This window comes from Artemia sp. Qi Xiang Cuo, chromosome 6 (genome assembly GCF_049724085.1).
Source record: "Artemia sp. Qi Xiang Cuo chromosome 6, ASM4972408v1, whole genome shotgun sequence".
In the NCBI taxonomy this organism is placed as follows: Eukaryota; Metazoa; Arthropoda; class Branchiopoda; order Anostraca; family Artemiidae; genus Artemia; species Artemia sp. Qi Xiang Cuo.
This window is the reverse complement of record NC_142799.1, coordinates 8,810,896-8,823,615: the sequence shown is the minus strand read 5'-3', so window position 1 is coordinate 8,823,615 and position 12,720 is coordinate 8,810,896. Positions and strand designations below refer to the sequence as shown.

Below are 12,720 nucleotides of genomic sequence, written 5' to 3'. Positions count from 1 at the left end.
GTTTTAACTAAGCTAGTTCTACCCCATTGAGGTTCGGACCAACTGTAATAGCATATCTAAAAAATTGTGTAATTGTAATCTTGCAACTGATTTCTTTTGCAAAACTAAGTCTTAGATGGCTCTGAATCCTAAAGCTGAAAAGTACATGAAATTAGCACTAGGGAGGTTTCTGAAACAAAATTTGCAGAACGCTAATAACGTAAAACGTTATACAGAATAGCGTACAGGAGTTGAGGTTTCTGAATTTATTTTATGCTCATATCCCGCCTACTCTAAATAACGCAACAACTTTAACAGCTAATAACAAAGTTCGATTTTCACAGATTGTTATTTTGTTCCTTATATTATTATTTTGTTAATTATAAATACCAGACTAAATTTGTAAGTAAGGAGCGACCCGGCTCAATGGTAACCGAAACTCTAAAAAACGGAATTTTGATACCAATAGATACATCAAAAGAATCAGATTTTAATTCTGATTTCATAAGTTTCATCAAGTTTAGTGCTACCCATCAAAAGTTACGCGCCTGAGAAAATTTGGCTGATTTTCAAAAAAAGGGGGAAGACCCCCTAAAAGTTATAGAACCTTAATGAAAATCACACCATCATATTCAGCGTATCAGAGAACCCTACTGTAGTGGTTTCAAGCTCTTATCTACAAAAATGTGGAATATCCCATTTTTTGCCAGAAGAAAGATCACGGTTTATTATGCGGTTTTATTTGTTTGTTTTTTGTTTTTTTTTTCTTTTTCCCAGGGGTGTTCGTATAAACCCAATGGTCCTAGAAAATCGCGAGAGGTCTCATTAGAACGGAAATTATAAGTTCTAGTGCCTTTTGAAGTGACCCAAAAAATTGAAGGGCAACTAGGCCCCTCCCACGCTTATTTTTTCCCAAAGTCACCCGATCAAAATTTTGAGATAGCCATTTTGTTCAACATGGTCGAAAATATGATAAATATGTCTTTTAGGATGACTTAATCCCCCGAAGTCCCCAGGGGGAGGGCTAAAAGTTATGAACTTTACCCAATGTTAACATATACTATTGGTTATTGGGAAGCATACAGAAGTTTTCAGGGGGGTTTTTTCTGGTAGTGGGAGGGAAGGGTGGGTCGGGGGTTATGTTGGAGGATCTGTCCATGAAGGAAGTTTTCATGGGGGAAGGGACATTGCCATGAAGGGGGCGCCGGACTTGCCAGCATTATTTATTGGTTATTGGGAAGTATACAGACATTTTCAGGAAGGATTTTTTTCTGGAGGGGGGGCTAGAGGAGGGGTTACTCTGGAGAATATTTCCGTGGAGGATGTTTCTTTGGGGGAAGGGATATTTCTGTGAAAGGGGCGCCGGATTTCCAAGCATTATTTAAAAAACGATCAGAAATTAAATAAAAAAACAAGTTCTTTCAACTGAAAGTAAGGAGCAACATTAGAACTTAAAACGAACAGAAATTATATCGTATGTGAGGGGGTTCTCCCCCAAGTCAATACCTCGCTCTTTACGCTACAGTTTTTTTTAGTGCTTTAAAAAGAGCTATCTATTCTAATTAAACGGCCTTTGTTATTCAGGGGTTTGGGAATGAATTTTTTTTAAACTTTTAACGTAAAGAGCATGGTATTGACCAAGGGGAGAATCTCCTCATATACGTAATAACATATACGTAATAAAAAAACAATAAAAAAACAAGCGATACGGCTCAATAGTAATCGAAACTTTTAAAAACAGAATTTTGATGTCAATAAATGTATCAAAAGAATGTGTTTATAATGCTGATTCTAAATATATAATTTTATTAAGTTTAGTATTACTCATCAAAGGCTACGAGCCTGAGAAAGTTTACCTGATTTTTTAAAGAGGGGGGAAACATCCCCTACAAATGAAAGAATTTTAATGAAAATCACACCGTCAGATTCAGCGTATCAGAAAACCCTATTACATAGGTTTCAAGCTCATATCTGCAAAAATCTGCAACTTTGTTTTTTTTGCCAGAAGAAAAATATACGAATATAGAAGTTCGTTACGTAAGTTAATTTGTAAAGACATCCATTTAGCAAAAGAAAAGTAAAATTTCTATGCAAATTTTTTTTACTTATTCAATGACGTTGAGCCAAAATAAAAGCTGCATTAACTAAAAAACTATCAGAAATTAAATAAAAAAAAAACAACTTTTTTAAACTGAAAGTAAGGAGTGACATTAAAACTTAAAACGAACAGAAATTATTCCGTATATGAAAGGGGCTGTCCCCTCCTCAACGCCTCGCTCTTTACGCTAAAGTTTGACTCTGTCTCACAACTTTATTTTTTAAAACAATAGTTCAGTTCAGTCCAGTTCATTTTATTTAACATCAAAATACATTTAACAAATATGCCAATACCCGCCCCAAGAAAGATACCAAAAAGCACTTGCGACTGGGCGGGTACATACACTAAAAAAACAACACACGCAAATTACATAAAAACACTACAAAACAAAAAAAAAAAAAGAAATCAATCAATCTCTCATCAATTCATTTAATAATAATAATAATAATAATAAAGATAAATAATAATAATAATAATAATAATAAAAAAAAAAAAAAAAAAAAAAAAAAAACTATGGACCTTGACCTAACAAATATTTTTTCAATTTAGCGTAAAGAGCGAGGCGTTGAGGAGGGGACAGCCCCTTTCATATACGGAATAATTTCTGTTCGTTTTAAGTTTTAATGTCGCTCCTTACTTTCAGTTTAAAAAACTTGTTTTTTTTATTTAATTTATTTAAATAGAAAGAAAGTTAATATTACTTAGTGACTAGGTTTCGTAACTTAGCCTAGTTTTCGGTGAAGCTGTACATGATAAATCTTTCTTGTTTTGTTTGTTCATTAGTTTCAGAACTAAGATACCAGTGAAGAATTTAGAATTGGAATCCTTGATTTTTGATTAAATTATTTGAGCAATGCTTTGGACTTATGTTAGGTTTAGGCTGAAAGACCAAAATCTTCTATGAACGAATTCTATATGATAGGCTTTATTCTGTTTAGCTGAACAGAGTATTGAAGCTCATCAACTTCAAAATTGATTTAAGCTCCACCTTCATGTAATCACCATTATTATTTGAAATATGTTCCATTGCACACTTAAATCCTGAACATGCATTCCAGAACTCGCAAGTCTTATTAATCCGTTGAACAGCTCTATTTATTCTACTTAATAACTTTATTTGGAAATAAAAATTTTCTTTAGAATCCTGAAGTTCTTGCGGTTTCATAAACTACGTAAGAACGCCGAGCTTCTTACGTATTTAGTTACATCTGAGCAATATATTGTGAGCACACAGAAGAGCGTAAAAGATCAGAGACCAAAAATCTAGACGGAAGATTTTTACCTTATTTTACGTCACTTTCATCATTTAAAGTTACCGTAAAAGAATAAGGTGAGCGCAATAGCGTATAACGGTATTTGAGAAACCTCCCTACTTCTGTAAAAATAACTAATAAAAAAATAGTGCAATGAAGGAGTTTTTAAAAAATCGAATTTTATAATATAAATTAACAACCCAAAGTTTTCAGTGACTGAAACTTTGTCTTCCCTAATGACACTCATTTTTTTTTATGAACTGTTTTTGTGTAAAGTAATTTGGGAGAGGGGACTTCCCTCGCCCGTGGGAAGACAGAAAAAAAGTATAAGCGAAAGGTATGTTAAAAGTTAAAATAAGTGTGATCTTTGTCTGCAAACCATCGAATCATAGTCTGCGAGTTATGAAACTGGCCGCGAGTGCGTGGACCTAGTTCTCCTTAACCTGCATCACATCATCGATATTCACGTTATTAAGTTGACGTTATTAATTATGTTATTAAGTTACGATATTAAGTTGAGAGTAATCGAAAGGCTTACCAGCAAAGAGCAGAGAAAAAGCACAGATGTTGTGCTGAAAGAAAAGTTAGCTAACGGAAAGAATCCTAAGAAAATTCAAAAGAAGAAAACATGGAGGATTAAAAAAACTAGCCGCAGGGCCATTTTCCCCTCTCGCTTCTTTCCAAATGAACTTTCGTGTAAAGCCATTTTCCAATTAGTAGCCTGCAGTAAACTTGATGTTAGAACTTAAAACTGCAATTTTTAACTTCGAAATGTATGTTACTGTAATCGTTGTGAATTGTATGGCCCTTTTCTTTTTTGTGCTCTCCAGATCAAAATAAATGTAAGTAAAAACTTCATGGAAGTAATTTAACGACACGCAAAAAAAGGGTATCCACTAAATATGATCTATAATCCCCTCCCTTAAGCTACGCTGGAAGCTTCTTAGAGGCGTATTCACATGAGTTAGGAGAACCTGGCTGTGATTTGGCCAAATATTTCCAATTAATAGTTAACATTTTCTTTAATTCAGGTTACTGATAACCAGGAAATATACACGTAAGTTTACTCTGTACATGTCCAAGTTTACGGTGGAGGGATGGTTGAATTCACACAACGGGGTAGTTACACAAAACCCATAAATATGTGGAGCTCTCAGAGCTTTTGCAGTTGTGCGTACTCTGCAAGCCATCGAACCATAGTTTGTGAGCCAAAGAAACTGACCATGAGTGCGAATGGAGCAGGCGAGAATAAGTTGCTTAAATATAGTAACTCTTCTTTACATGTACCGTAAAATCGATATTGACGTTGAGAGTAATCGACGGGTTCACAGACAAAGGACAGAGTAGCTCACAGACTGGCTCGCTGAATCATTGCCCACATCCTCCAGAGACTTCCTTAAGTGCTCAAACTTATTTCTGTTTCATAGGGAATATTTGGTTTTTATTTCATGAAAATACATCATGGTTCAGTGATTCCTGTCGCTATATTCTAGGCTTGACAAACATAATCTTGTGAAGCTAAAAAGTAATAGTATTTGGATAGACCTTTTGGATTATTAGGACGCAGCCTAATGTTTGGATCCACTTTCGCTACTCATGAGAAATGTTTTGCGCCCGTCTTTCTTTTCTGCTGTCAATAAGTCTTTTCTTAAAAAAGAAAAATGTACGAATACAAACCTTCAAAATTGATATAATGATCACATTAAAAAGTTTGGAAGTCTTTATTTTGGAAGTAGTAGCTAACAATGGCATTAAAACTTGTTTAAATTTCATTTTATTTAATAAAATTTCATAAATTGAATTTAAAAGTTGCGAAAAACAGTGAAAATTAATACCGTGAAAATCATTTATTCCTTGTAATTTGATTTAGTTTCATAAATAAGTCAAGCTTAACTAGACCTAACTTGATTTAATTTTAGTTGCATCAATTTAATCTGAAAATTTAACTTGGTTAATAAGAAACTTAATTTTGGCACGTAATACCTTATATTTGGTATGCCATACTAAAGTCTCGATGTTGAGATTAAGTGCTTAATCTTCAATTTGAAAGCAACTTCGGTATGAAATATTTGCTATCTGCTACTAAACTTTCGGAACTGAATAAAATGACAGTTCTTCCTATTCATCTACTTCGTTCTTTTTTTTTATTTATTTCTGTATTAAATAGATGGGGGAATCCGAAGAGCATGTCCATATGGTTTCAAGCGAGGTGAATGCCTTTACGTTTTTCCCAACCCCCGATTCAGAAGAAGATGATAGAGAGAAAAGTAAGTTAATATTATTTTTTTTAAGCTGCGATCTTTAACCTTTTTCAAACAAGAATTCTTTAATGTTAAGTCATGAGGTGTCAATTCAGCGATTTCAATTGAATTAAGAAATTTTGGCGTGAATTCAATTCCTCCTTCCTGTTAATGCGTCAAAGAATCATCCGTTTTATTAGATTTGTTTTCTTTTTGGAATTGCTGTAATTCTAACTGTTGCTTCTCTTCAACCGCAGATTTCATTTATGATGTGATCTTCCCTGTCGCATATATTTTAACCGCAGGTTTCTTTGTCCGTTACTTTTATTTAGGATTCGTTGTGATGCTTGTTGTGCATGTCTTCTAGCCACAGATCTCGTTTCGCTTCATCTTTGTGCATCATTATCTTATACATTTTTTCATGTCCTGTGCCATAGCTGTTCAGATTCATGCAAAATCAAATATAATTTTGCATGGCGTCATAGATATCAAAAAACTTCATTCCCAGCTTTTCCCCAGTCTTTATATTTTAACTTTAACTGTGTTGTTGTATAATTCAGTAACAACCAGAAATGTTCCAATGCTTATGTCCTCTGACATATCTAAATTTTCTCATTGGCATAATCACCAATTAATTCTTTTTTTTCAAGTCATAGGGTGGCAAATCAGCAATTTAATTTGAACTAAGAAATTCTGACGTGAGTTCAATTTTTACTTCCTGTTTGTCATTTACAGATGCTAAAGTAACATGCTCTTTATTTCATTGTAATTTATAAAATTATTATCTAAACTATGCAATAGCATAATTATCGGGATATTCTTTAGTTTCGAGTCATATTTTCGTTTGCAATTCAATGTGATTTTTGCTGTTTCTTGGTCCTTGCCCTTTTCCTTACCTGTTCAGTCATTTATCGTCTTGTGTAATTTTGCACGTGTCATAGATACTAAAAATCAATCCCTTTTTCCTATTTATCCTTCACAGACTCACACATGCCAAACTAACACGTTCCTTCATTCCATGTAATTTTGCTTTGTCTTTTAACTGCAAATTTCGTTGTGCAACATTTTAGTTTACAATTCAAAGTGATTTTTGCTGTTTTGTTATTCTACGCCTTTTTCTTTAGGCCGTTCAGAGTCATTTGTCATCTTTTGTAATTTTGCATACCTCATAGACAGGGTTGCCTTCACGGTCAGTTCCCAAAGTTCTACAATAATTGCTCAAATTTGTGTGCTACGGAGCGATTTTCAGTGCTACAGTCAAAAATTTGTAACGCGTGTTGCGGCTTGCGCCGCGGCACGCGCTTGGTCCGTTTAAGCATACTTAGATTACTTTTTAGGTCATTTTTTTTATTTTTTTAACACAGAGGAATAAAAATATATCCATAATAAATGTAGTTCAGTAGACCGCTGAATAGGAAAATGTATGCGCACTCGCATATCCCGAATTTAAATGTAATTAGATTATTGACATGTATAAACAATGTTCTGACATATATTGTCAGAACACGTACGTGATATGAGACACATCGCGTAATTGCATTTTTATGTCTATGTTTTCAATTTGGTCATAAAAGAGAAAACGTGCTACATTCAATGTAGCATGGGCTATACATGATGAAATAGTGTTAAAATAGTGTTTTCGTGCTACAGGTGAGGTGGCAACCCTGGTCATAGATATTAAAAGCGATACGACCTCTCCTAGGGGAAAATGATGTAGTTTATGCTCTTGAAATGTGCTCATAAATATAACGTTACTCATATGAATTTTGTGTTCCCAAAATTAAGGCTTAAACGAATTTTGTCAAACTCATGACCTATCAGGCCAGAAAACTCCAGTGTGCCAATTGAAAAAAAAAGAATATGGAGTTGTTTTCAAGAAAATATATATATACACAATTATTGCTCATTTAAAGAGAGTAGATATATATTAAAATTTGACTTTTTCTCAATTGCCGGGGTAACTGAATCAAGGGGAACGAGCTCCCTATTTGGTTGTTTTATCTTTTTAATCGTCTATCTATGATATAAATTTTTCAATAATTTTGACTGGGTAACCATTGCAGAAAAGAATATCCTTGACATAGTTTAATTCAGAATTTATATGATTACGGGAAAAGAAAAAAACCTTTAATCACTTTACCATACATCCCAAAACTTGGCGATAAACTTGGAAAAATTAAAAAAAAATAATAATCTCTCTGTTTCTTTCAAAACTGAACAAACAGTTGAACATTTTTTTCAACTCAGGAAAGGATAAAACTGACCCTATACTGGGTAGTGGTGTCTACAGAATCCCGTGTTCATGTGGGAAATTTTACATTAGTAGGAGCGATCAACAACTGGGTGAAAGTTTGCATGAACACAACATTTCAAAAGATAAGTCCCTGAGATTGAAAAATAAAAATAACAACTTTGATTCGGCATTGGTCGTGCTTATTTTCAAAAATCCGACCCATCTGGTTCTTTTTGACGAGGCAACCTTAATATCTACTGTAAATGGCCAACCACAAACTTTTAAAGAAGTAATGTAGATAAAAAAAAATACATAAACCGAAATTTAGCAATAAATAGAGATACTGGAGATACTTCACTAAGCCCAATTTATGACAGTTTAATTTTGAAGGACTCAATCAATATTTTCGCCCGGTATAACTTGAAAGAACCTATTTGCACATCAAATGATGAATGAATTTGTAGGCCAGATAAAGCTGTAGCAAAACAAGGAACTATTACTAAATCTTCTTGATATATTTCTTTTTCATTGATTCCAACCTGGTTCTTATTTAGTTTCTGTTCTGTTGTTGTAAAAAAAACTTCAAAAGGTTCGATTTTTGCTGGTTTCTTTTTCTTTTCTTTCTTTTTTGTTTAACACTAAGAACGACACGGCGGAGGTCCTTGTCGAAATATTCGCTTATTTCTTCTTCTTCATGGTTCGCCACTGGCTGACAAAATCCTCGTTTTTTCATCTTTTTTTATTTTATTTTTCATTTTGTTATTTTCTTTCCTCTCTGAGTTTCATTTATGTGCGCATGTCTTCCCTGAAGCGTGTATATCCATGGCTAGATATACTTAAATGCATATGCTGGTTTGCACGAGAAAATGAGAAAAAAAACTCGTTATGTAGCTTTTAAATCCTGGAACTTAGTATTTGATGAAATGAGTATCCCACTGCGAATAAAATCCAACTATTTGACAAGGCCGTATCGAGGGAAGGGGGTTTGACCCTCTCCCCCCTCCCCCCCCCGAAAAGTTTGTCCGACTCGTTAAAACGTAACAAAAATGGACATGAAAAAATTGTTGATGCGTTTTTAGTTTTTTTTGTATCCCCCCCCCCCGAAAAAATCCTGGATACGACCATGCTATTTGGGACGTGGGAAGAATCTATAATATGGCATTTAAATTCGAATGTAACGCGGATACCTCTTGCATAATTTAATTTAAGTGCACCCTTTGCAGGCGTTGTTTCAAGGTTCACTTACAAGGTTCCAAGATCAATACCTCAGAATAGCCTTACGCCAGATTTGACGCCAAAGGTTGACGAAGACGGAGACTTGGAAGTTGTGAGACCCAATAACACGGGAGAGGAAAAGAACTTATATATTAGTAAGTTAAATCTAATATAGTTTAGTAAGAATTATCTCCATGTCGATCCTCTATGTCACCAAAGATGTAGCGAGTATTTTGTCAAAAATCGTGCATTGACGTCTTTTAGTGACATCATATCTTCAAAATATGGCTCTTTCTATTGGCAGTTGATTGACCAATGGTGGTCTGGCTTGCGAATTGAACTCGAGTCTATGACTTAAGAAATCGTTGATGACTATTATTCTCCATGGGTGCTGTGGGTCAATTTTGACTTGAGTTGAACGTACAACGTTTCCAAGCTGACATGGAAAAGTAAGTTTTGTATTGGTATTTTTGGCGTTTTAGTTTTACGTGATACGTCTCCTTTTTAAAATAAGATTGACGGTTATTAAAACTGAACGGTTTACTGAACTATTTTACTTTATTAAAATTAAAACGGTTATTAAAACTGACGGTTATTAAAACTGTAATTAATAACCTGCCGGTTATTAAAACTGTAACCTCGTTCATAGTGTATTCGGAAATCTCTTGGATGTGGTAATCGGTGTGTTTTAGAAAAAGTTTAGCTACGGACTGAGAACCTATAAGATAAAATGTTTCTTTTTACCAGTCGAGCATAGAACAGACTAAGTCTTAGGATTAAAAGACGGAACTGATCCTAAATACTGAATAATAAATAAATTTTGATTTTTTTTCTTACTGAATCCCTTCTGGTATTAATCAGTTCAAATACAATGATTTCAATATATTTATGGATATTTTTAGGTTAGACTGCTTTCACAATTTTTTTTTTCATTTTGCATCACTTTACATTGAGTCCTGCAAGGGACATTTTAGCAAAGTGTGATCCATTTTAATGCGATTTAGAGACAAGAATCCAGACTAAAGTCAATTAATTAGACATCTGTACTGGTAGGATCATTGAAAGAAATAAAAAGAAGTTCGACAAGTCCAATGAGCAAAAAGTATTGAAATAAAACAACAAATAAAGAAGTTGACAGAAATAAGCAATAACGGCGTCAATTCACGAAAATGTAAGGAAGGGTAGGTAAAGTTGTATTATTCAAAATGTAAGGCGGAGGGGGGATTTTTGCTGTTTTTTCAAGTTTTTAAATCAAAATACCAAAACAGCTATTTTCAATGAAAATTTAAAAAAAAAGATAGTTTTCAGATTCTATGTGGGAGGAACACCGCCTTGCGACGGACAAACTTGAACAAGAGTCCTCTGATATTCAGGCATGGCTCAGAAGAATACCACAATTAAAGTTTGTTTTGAATCAATTTGAAAGTTTAGTTTTAAAAGCTCATACACTTAGAAAAACTTCGTCTAAGAAATTTTAAGTAATATTTAACAAAGTTTTTTTTAGAAATCTTTCGGGAAGACTCTATCAGAGAATTTTACTTTTAATGGAACATGCTAGGTGGAATAATTTATATAGTGAATTCGTGACTTGAAGCTGAAAAAATGCAAGGATTAACCACTTTATTGACTTATGGTTTCTATTTTAAATTTTTAAATGTCCATTCTGGCAGTGTCTTTATTTAGCAGTTCTGAAGTCATAAGCGTTTTTTTTTTAATTTTCAATCCTTATTTCAGGGCATTCAACCCTTACAAGTTTAGAGCTTGTGGGTCAGCAAGTCTGGCGTGGTGCTCTGTTTCTCGCAGATTATCTTCTTCATTTAGGACCCCAGATAAAGGATGAGATTGTTCTGGAACTTGGTGCCGGAGTAGGTTTGACGAGTGTTGCAGCTGCAATGGTGACTAAAAAAGTTTATGCAACAGGTAAGCACTCCCAAATCTGGGAGGGGGGCACAGAAGCGTCGGAGGGTTCCCCCAACTACGCATTGCATTCCCAGCCGAAGGCATTGAGTCAGGAGGTCGGTACCTGCACAACGCCGACCATTGGTCAGCATGCAAAAATGTCTTAAGTTTTTACGAACTTCTGTCAAACGCATATATAGGGGTCCGCAACCTTCACGACTGCATAAGGGGACATAGGCAATATTGTCTAAGAGTTGATCAGAAAAATGGATTGATATACAATCATCCCAAAGTCTCATATTTGCTTAACTTTTTTTCTCGATATAACCATCAAACTGATTTCAGATTTTTTTAGAGCTTTACGACAGAAATGTACAATTTCATTTCTTATTCAATGACTTTTAATTCTCTTTTCCTGATTTTTAATGAAATGAAGCTTTTTGAAAGCAGGTCGTCCGCGGTTGGGGTGGGAGGATTCATAGAGAAAGATTTAAGGGAAATGGGAACATCCTGGGAGGGTGTAAAGAGGGAGTATTTGAATAGAACTGGGAGTGAGGAGGAGCGTGCGTGGCTGTGTTGGCCTCTTGCGACTTGGTGCTGCGGTGATTTGTTAGTAGTAGTAGTAATTTTTATTTTTGAGCTTAAAAGTAGCTATAGACTAAAGACTCCATTGAACATTAAAAATACAGCACAATGAAGAAGAAAAAATAGAGGAAAAAGCAACAACAGGAACAAAAAACGCCAAAGAAAAAATCAATTACTAAAAATTAGCAAAGAATCATTAGGAGTTATAACCGTGGGCGAAAACAATTGTGGGTAGAAAAAGATTAATAAATATATATTTAAAAGGGAAAAGATAAAAATTAAAACTAGTTTAAAATAATAAACGAGGGGGAGGGATTTCAAAGCGTTGAGGTTGAAACCACATAAGTTGTGTTCTCAAACCATGGTTTTTGAATTTTTTCGACATTCACTTCTTTCCCTTATTTTCTGCCTCTCTGCAAGCATGGACAGAGATTGGGAGCAATGTTATGAACAGATGGGACAGAACACCAAATCCAACAAATGACTAAGGTTTAGGAAAAAATAAATACTTTCCTTTAAATTATAAATGTAACTGCAATTAGGCCTCTAAGGCCAAGGAAGCGGGTTATTCCATTTTCAAATAGTTGAGAGTCATGATCTAGGGATTGCATGGTCAACTCGTACAGAGTTCTATAGGATTTTTTGTCAAAAAATAGTTTATAGTGGGATACTGTTCACTATGCACAAAATGCTAGATAGACCGAATAAATTAAATGCTTGGGGGGATTTATTCTAACATCTAATAGCACTGCCACTCTCCATAAAGGCCAAAACCACTTTTTGTAGAATTTTTCCGTTGATCAACGATGAATTGCTAGAGTTAAGGGAGTCATTGGCAATTTGACTTTGATTGTTAATCGTATTGGGGGATAAGAAGTTTAAGATTTTTGCCATTGGCTCTTAGCTTTTCCACTGCCAATGCAACAGAGCTCATAACCTGTTGTTTTCGGACGTGGAGAATTGCTGATGTGATAATGACATTTGCATCGGGTGCTGCAGGAAGTGTTTTTCTCAAAATGAAATTTGATGGGGCTAGTTGTAACTTTATGTCAATCTTGGCCTTGGGGGTTGGCATTGAGATATATTGAATATCTCATGATTTAATTTTACAACCAGATGATACTCTTGGGTCACTGCAGTAGTCAACTCACCGTCAGTATCAACACCTGATCGATATTCATAGCCCAATGATTGTCCTCTCAACTCCTTGTGTGCCTT

General features: G+C 34.6%; 1 protein-coding gene across 2 annotated transcripts in view; it reads left to right on the top strand.

Annotated features, from left to right (window-relative positions):
• LOC148950837 (methyltransferase-like protein 22) overlaps nucleotides 1-12,720 on the top strand; it is a 29,972-nt gene that overhangs the window by 118 nt on the left and 17,134 nt on the right. For both annotated transcript variants that reach the window (XM_089090035.1, XM_089090036.1), the window contains exons 2-4: nucleotides 5,498-5,597; nucleotides 9,027-9,173; nucleotides 10,753-10,938. In XM_089090035.1, the coding sequence (XP_088946161.1) occupies nucleotides 5,498-5,597; nucleotides 9,027-9,173; nucleotides 10,753-10,938 (433 nt within the window). The remainder of the gene's footprint in view (nucleotides 1-5,497; nucleotides 5,598-9,026; nucleotides 9,174-10,752; nucleotides 10,939-12,720) is intronic.